The 7,309-nt window shown below is 39.4% G+C and overlaps 1 protein-coding gene across 3 annotated transcripts in view; it reads right to left on the bottom strand.

Annotated features, from left to right (window-relative positions):
- LOC122550012 (signal transducing adapter molecule 1-like) overlaps positions 1–7,309 on the bottom strand; it is a 74,893-nt gene that overhangs the window by 44,991 nt on the left and 22,593 nt on the right. For all 3 annotated transcript variants that reach the window (XM_043690392.1, XM_043690389.1, XM_043690391.1), the window contains exon 2: positions 4,626–4,710. In XM_043690392.1, the coding sequence (XP_043546327.1) occupies positions 4,626–4,710 (85 nt within the window). The remainder of the gene's footprint in view (positions 1–4,625; positions 4,711–7,309) is intronic.

Genomic DNA, 7,309 nt, shown 5'->3' with positions numbered 1-7,309 from the left:
ATAGAAAGCAGGAATTTTAAGCATTGCTTCGTCTGAGGCCCACTGAAGATGTTACCTCGTAGGGTAACGAAACATCTGGAAATGAACCTTGCAGCTCAGCGAGCAAACTTAAACCTTCAACGAGGTTATAGCCAAATCGTGCTGCCGAATCGTGCGTTATCCCAGAACGACCTAAACCTGAATTCCAGTGGTTAATGCGCATTGCAATGAAACCAACAGGCAGTACTATTAGCTGCAAGGTGGTGTTAGGACTTACATTTAATAATTGCAAAAAAGATTGCCAATCCATTTAATTACGTTGAGAGGGCTTAAGAAAATTCTGGCAGGGATCCCTGGATACGATTTGAGGCACAGCTCAAATAAGGAGATTAGAGCAGAAATGAGCAAGGAGAGATAAAAGTGAAAGTTAATACAATGAGAGCAAGTCAGAAAAGGAAAATATCACTTTCAGACCAAAGCAAAATGCAAGATAAAATAAATACAAATTCCAAATGAGTGTTCGAATTCACAGAATTACACAGCAAAGATAACAGACACTAGGCCCACCACACCTATGCAAACTCTGTGAAAGAGCTACCTAAATAACCCAAAGCCCTGCTTCTCTGTCATCTTTTTTCTTACTTAAATATCCAATTCCTTTCTAAAAAATAATGCTGAATCACGAGTAGCAAACAAACTTCAAAACTTCTGTCTCTTTTGCTTAGGAATAGGAATTGGTCTTTCAGCCTGTCGAACCTGTATCACCATCTACCACAATGCCACTTGCCTACATCTCTCCATTTTCCTTGGTATCAGTCTTCATGAAATCAGACGAACCACTGTATTCCCACAATGGGGAGTATACACCGCCTTGTGAAAGGACTAAAGCTGTACACAGTACTTAAGTAGCATCTAACAAAGATTCTATACAATTACAACAAGACATCATTATTAGTGTATGCTTGCAATTCCCTTGCAACAAAGGTTAACATATCATTTGTCTTCCTAACTGCTTGCTGCGTCGGTATGCTAATATAAATTATTCCCAGGTTGGACACCTACACTTTCCAACCTCTCACCATTAAAGAAATATTCTACCTTTCTATTTTTCCTACCAAAGTAAATAAGTACACATTTACATTATATTCCAAATGCCTTGCTCTGGATCATTCACTTCACCCCCTCATAACTTACATTCCTACACAGTTTGGTGTAATTAACAAATGTGGAAGCATCATAACTGTTCCTCACATTCACATCATTTATAGAGATCGTAAACAGTTGTGAACCTATAACTGACCCTTGTAGAACCCCACTATCCCGAGATTGATCAATTTACTCCTACCCTGTTTTCTATATGGTACAGTGCTCACTTCTTACCAGCACATTTCCCCAATTCCACGTGTTCTAAATTTTACTTACTAACATTGTGTGGGACTTTATCAAAAGTCTTCTGAAAATCTAAAGATATGATACCCAGTGATGTTCCTCTATCAATTCTGCAAGCAAAATCCTAAAAAAAAGCTCTAGCGTGTTTCTTAAACATTATTTCCTTATCATAAATCCATACTGACTGACGAATTTTGTAATTCTTTTCTAAATGCTTAGTTATCATATCCTTTGTAATAGTTTCTAACATTTTCCCTACAACTGACATCAAATTAACAGATCTGTAGTTTTCCATCCTCCATCCCCTTCCCTTCTTCAATTGTGGGGCCACAGTTGCTACATTCCAATCTACAGGAACGTCTCCAAAATTTGTAAGCTCTCCGGACTCCACTTGCAATGGACACGCATTTGTCCTGGCTAATTGTTTCCGCTTGACATACTTTAAAAAAAAGCTTTATAGTATGCCTTTACATTCCATTCCAGTCTGCCTTATTATTCTCTTTCCCCTTATCCAGTTTCATGATCTTTCTCTTCAGGATTCTAAATTGCTAGCAAAGCTCAGGCTTACCACTTTTTCTGGGATGACTTCCTTTGATCTAATGCAATCTTTAGCTATTTTCTTTACCACAATTAACTACCCAAGCTGTACCTTTGTCTTTGGATGTGTGTGCTTTAAAGAAATGTGTATCTGTTCCTTACCACGTACAGGTCATTCTACTGTAATGCATGTTTCATTTCAAGTGAATTCACTAGAACACAATTGATGAATTAGGGACAAATATTTAAAGCATGTATTGGTTATAAACACAATTCCAGCCCCATCAATTTAAATGGTACGGCTATTAAGCAATTTTCTTAAAACACAGCATTGAATGAGAAAGGAACGCCTGTGTTATAGCTAAACAGAGTATAATCTTTAAATACCAGCCATTGCCTGTTTACTGTCAAATCTTTTAATGTATTTTCCTAATCCACCTTTGCCAACTTTCTCCTCATACCTACATAATTTTGTTGCTTGAGAACACAGACCCAAGTTTCAGAATGAACTACAATTCTTTCAAGAACAATGTGAAATCTTATCACGTTACTCACTGCTCATCATTATGGTCACTATTTCCCAAAGGTTCCTTTACAGCAAGGTTCTTGATGAATGCCTCATTATAGAGTCATACAGCATGGAAACAGATCCTTCAATCCAACTTATCCATGCTGACCAGACATCCCAATCTGATCTAGTCCCATTTGTCAGCATTTGGCCCATATCCCTCTATTCAAGTACTTGCCCAGATGCCTTTTAAATGTTGTAATTGTTCCAGCTTCCACCACTTCCTCTGGCAGCTCATTCCATACAAGCACCATGCTCTTTGTGAAAAAGCTGCCCCTCAGATCCCTTTCAAATCTTTCCTCTGTCACCTTAAACCTATGTCTTCTTGTTTGGACTCCCCTAACCTGTGAAAAAGACTTCGGCTATCACCCCGTCCATGCCGCTCGTGATTTTATAAACCTCAATAAACCGCAGTCTCAGACACTCCAGGGAAAAAAAGCACAAACCTATCACAGCTTCTGTCTCCTTCCCTCAAGCCAATTTTGTATCCAATTGGTCAGCGCCTCCTGGATCCCACGTGATCTAACCTTACAAAATAGTCCACCATGTGGAAACCTTTTTTTAAGAAAGAATTCATTCATAGGACAGGAGCATCACCAGCTAAGTCAGCATTTATTGCCCATCACTAATGGCCCAGAGGGCAGTTAAGAGTCAACCACATTGTGTGACTCTAGACCCACAGCATCAGCCAGACCAGATAAGGTAGGCAGTTTCTTTCCCTAAAGGATATTTGTGAATCAGAGGAGTTTTTCCAACAATTAACAATGGATTCACAGTCATCATTAGACGCATAATTCCAGATTTTTATTGAATTTCAATTCCACCATCTGCTGTGGTGGGATTTGAACCGGCGTCTCCAGAACATTACCTGGGTCTCTGGATTAACAGTCAAGTGATAATACCACTGGGTGAACATTGCCTCCCTTACACAACATCACATTCAAAATAGCCTGATCCCTAGTGTTCAATACTTCACAACTTGGTGCTCCATAAACCCATCTCATACGTATAACAGAAATTCAGCCTCCAGAATGGGCTAACTCAATATGTCCAGTCTGTGTGCAAACACCAATTACTCATTATTACTCTATCACCCATATTACACAGGTTTTAATTTTGCAATGTATAATCTGTAAATGTTATGGACCAGGCCAGAGACACAAAATATTTTAAGAAAGTATCCCAGACCCGAGTTGTTTCTTATTTTAAAAGCAGATGTGAAGTGGCTATTCCAGGAGTGATGCAGCTGGTCAAACATTCAGCTTTAAGCAAAAGAGAATTTATTTAAATACTGAAGTTGAAACACTAACAAATGACAGCGGAATTTAGAATAACTATTGGAAAACATAGCCGACCCGATGGAGTAACTATTACGAAGGAACTGTTCCAATACAGTTACATAACGTAAACACATCCCTTGGTAATTCTTTACTGAAGCTTGCAACTTCCCTGGACTCACATCTTGCGGTTGCTACAGCTAAAAACAAACTCGAGAAAAACTGGAACTGGAAGAACTGGCCACTCTGCTTCCATTGTTAAACTCGACTCTTAAAGACCTGTGTGTTTATTACCTCTCTTCAAAACAAAAACAAACACAAAATAATCTTGTTAAAGTGACAGCATTGTCAGACATTACAGTTAACATTTAGTGGCTAATAAACAACTATCAATATTTGCTGCCCCTTGCTATTTCTTGGCTCCACCCAAACGGATTCTACATCATGATCCTGCAATCTGAAATCTTCTCTTACCAATCTCATCCCTCATTAAGAGTGCAACTCACTTCTACCTGTCCTTAATTAGTTAATAAGCTCATCTTATAGCCAGGTCTCTACAGTGGCAACTAAGTCATACCCATTTATTTCAATTTGTCCATTGAAATCATCTTCTCAAACTTCTCTATCCTTTTCAAGCTGTACGTTCCAGATCAAAAACTCTAGAAAAAAAAAGTTCAACTGAACCGCACTGCTGAACTATACTTGGTTATACTCACCTTTTACACAAACTCTCACTTTGACATGGCACTGCTTAATTTAGAAACAGATGATGAATGCTCCATTTACACAGCTACTCATGAATTTTCTCTCTCTGTGGGGAAGATGCAAATTCTGTAGAATTTAGTGGTACTCAAGAAAAACAAGAATATGCTCACCCAGTACGAGACTGTCCCACTTTGTCACAGATATCTAGGATGAGGCCCCAGTCTTCTGCAGTGTTCATCTCACTGGTTGCTTTCTCTGTTAAATTTTAAAAAACAAACAAAATTGTACTTTGATACAAGTAGTCACATACTCCGAAAACACAATCTCTATAGAATCCCCACAATGCAGAAACAGGCCATTCAGTCCAACTAGTCCACACTAATTCTCCAAGGAGCATCCCACCCAGACCCATTCCCCTTTCTCTGTAACCCTGCATTTTCCCATGGCTAACACACCTAACCTAAATATCCAATGTAGCATGGCCAATCTACCTAACCTGCACATATTTGGACTGTGGGAGGAAACCAGAGCAGAAACCCACACAGGCACAGGGAGAATATTTACGTAGAGTTTGCACAGTCATCAGAGTGTGGACCTGAACGCAGGTCCCTGGCGCCGTGAGGCAGCAGTACTAACCACTGAACCACAGTGCCAGACAATCTGAATATATTTGAGCACATTATTGTTATTTCTAGAACCTCTTTTAATAACAATGGCAGCTTACATATATAAAACTCAACATAAAAATAACAATTTGAGCCATTGAGGTACAACTTACACAGGATGTGGACATCATTGGTTGGACAAACATTTATTGTTCATTCCTAGCTGCCTGCTGAAGTGGAGATGAGCTACATTCTTGAAGTGCTGCTGTCCATTTGCTGTAGTGCTGGTGAAGAAATTTAAGCATTTTGTCCCAGCAAGTGATGGAATGGTGATATATTTCCAAGAGAGGAAGGTGAGTGGCTTGGAGGGGAATTTGGTGGTGGCAGGGAGGATGTTATAATTAGCAGGCAGTTTCCCTGCCCCTGCTCGACTGACACTTGATATGGGTCAGAGTCTATATTCAGGACTCACAGGCCAAGTCACTCCCAACTGTGATATCACTAATATATCACTGCTGCTGGGTCTTTTCTGCAGGTTCTATTCAATGATGGTGATGGCTGGAACATTGTGTATAAAGTATGACTCTGCAAGTACGACAATGCCAGGATGTAGCTTCACCAATCTGTGATACATTGGGATACGGAGTACAGCTACAGTAGAAAGTGATGCATGGACAGGTTTAGAAAGAAAAACAATGCAGAAGGGAACATGGATGGCATTTATTTTAATGCAAAGTCTTGCATGAAAAGCAGATGAGTAGTGGAAAGTGTTGATTAACACATGGGAAAATGACATCATTGCTATCATGGTGACATGGTTGAAAGATTAACAAGACTGGCAGCTCAATACTCTATGGTATAAAATCTTCAGATAGATGGGGAGGGGGAAATGTGTGTGTGTGTGTGTGTGAGAGAGAGAGAGAGTGAGTGAGTGAGAGAGACAGACACACAGACAGTATGGAGGGTGATATTTTCAAATCTCAGTAAAATGTGAAAATATAAAGTAGTAATAGTAGGGGAATTCCAACTTTCCCAATATTAAGTGGGATAGACAAAGTGCAAAATGCTTATTGGGGGTGGAATTCTTAAAAAGCTCTCTTAGGTACATTTTAAGTCCTACAAGTCAACAGGTGTCACTGAAAATAGTTTTCAGGAGCATTTCAGTGACAGTGAGCATAATTCAGTAATATTTTAAGTTGTTATGGAAATGTATAAAAATGTACTGGCAGTAAAGTAATTTGATTATGATCCTAGCTATGTTATTAGTAGACAAGTCAAACCCCAGACTGAAATCTAGGTTGATTGATCATATTTTGCTTTTCTTTTGGTTTTTACTGAAGTGGCCTCTCATGGAAATATAAACAAAATACTGAAAATGTGGCTTTAACAATAAAACAGAAGTTTATACGGCAAAACAAAAAAAATTGGAATAAATCAAACAATTTACATATTACACATGTTTAAAAGATTTCAAAATATACAGTAAAACTACAATCGTATTAATCCCAAAAGCATTCAATTATAAAACCATAAGAGAGAAGTGGAAGGCCATTCAGCCCATCAAGTCCACTCTGCCATTTAATCATGGTTGATGGGCATTTCAACTCCACTTACCCGTACCCTCACCGAAGCCCTAAATTCCTTGCAAGATCGAGATATTATCAATCTCTGCCTTGAAGACATTTAACGTCCTGGCCTCCACTGCCCTCCGTGGCAATGAAATCCACAGGCCCACCACTTTCTGGCTGAAGAAATGTCTCCTAATTTCTGTTCTAAATTGACCCCCTCTAACTTTAAGGCTGTGCCCATTGGTCCTAGTCTCCCTGCCAAACAGAAAAAACTTCCCAGCATCCACCCTTTCTGAACCATGCATTATCTGGTACGTTTCTATTAGATCTCCCCTCAACCTTCTAAACTCTAATGAATACAATCCCAGGATCCTCAGCTGTTCATTCTATGTTAGCCCTACCATTCCAGGGATCATCCATGTGGATTTCCGCTGGACACACTCCAGTGCCAGTATGTCTGGTAAGCCTGACCTTGGTGGTGGGCAAGTTGTTGGAGGGAATCCTGAGGGACAGGATGTACATGTATTTGGAAAGGCAAGGACTGATTCGGGATAGTCAACATGGCTTTGTGCGTGGGAAATCATGTCTCACAAACTTGATTGAGTTTTTTGAAGAAGTAACAAAGAAGATTGATGAGAGTAGAGCAGTAGATGTGATCTATATGGACTTCAGTAAGGCATT

This window comes from Chiloscyllium plagiosum, chromosome 5, assembly GCF_004010195.1.
Source record: "Chiloscyllium plagiosum isolate BGI_BamShark_2017 chromosome 5, ASM401019v2, whole genome shotgun sequence".
NCBI classification, from domain to species: Eukaryota; Metazoa; Chordata; class Chondrichthyes; order Orectolobiformes; family Hemiscylliidae; genus Chiloscyllium; species Chiloscyllium plagiosum.
Note: the sequence above shows the minus strand (reverse complement) of the source record. Positions and strands in the feature narration are given on the sequence as shown.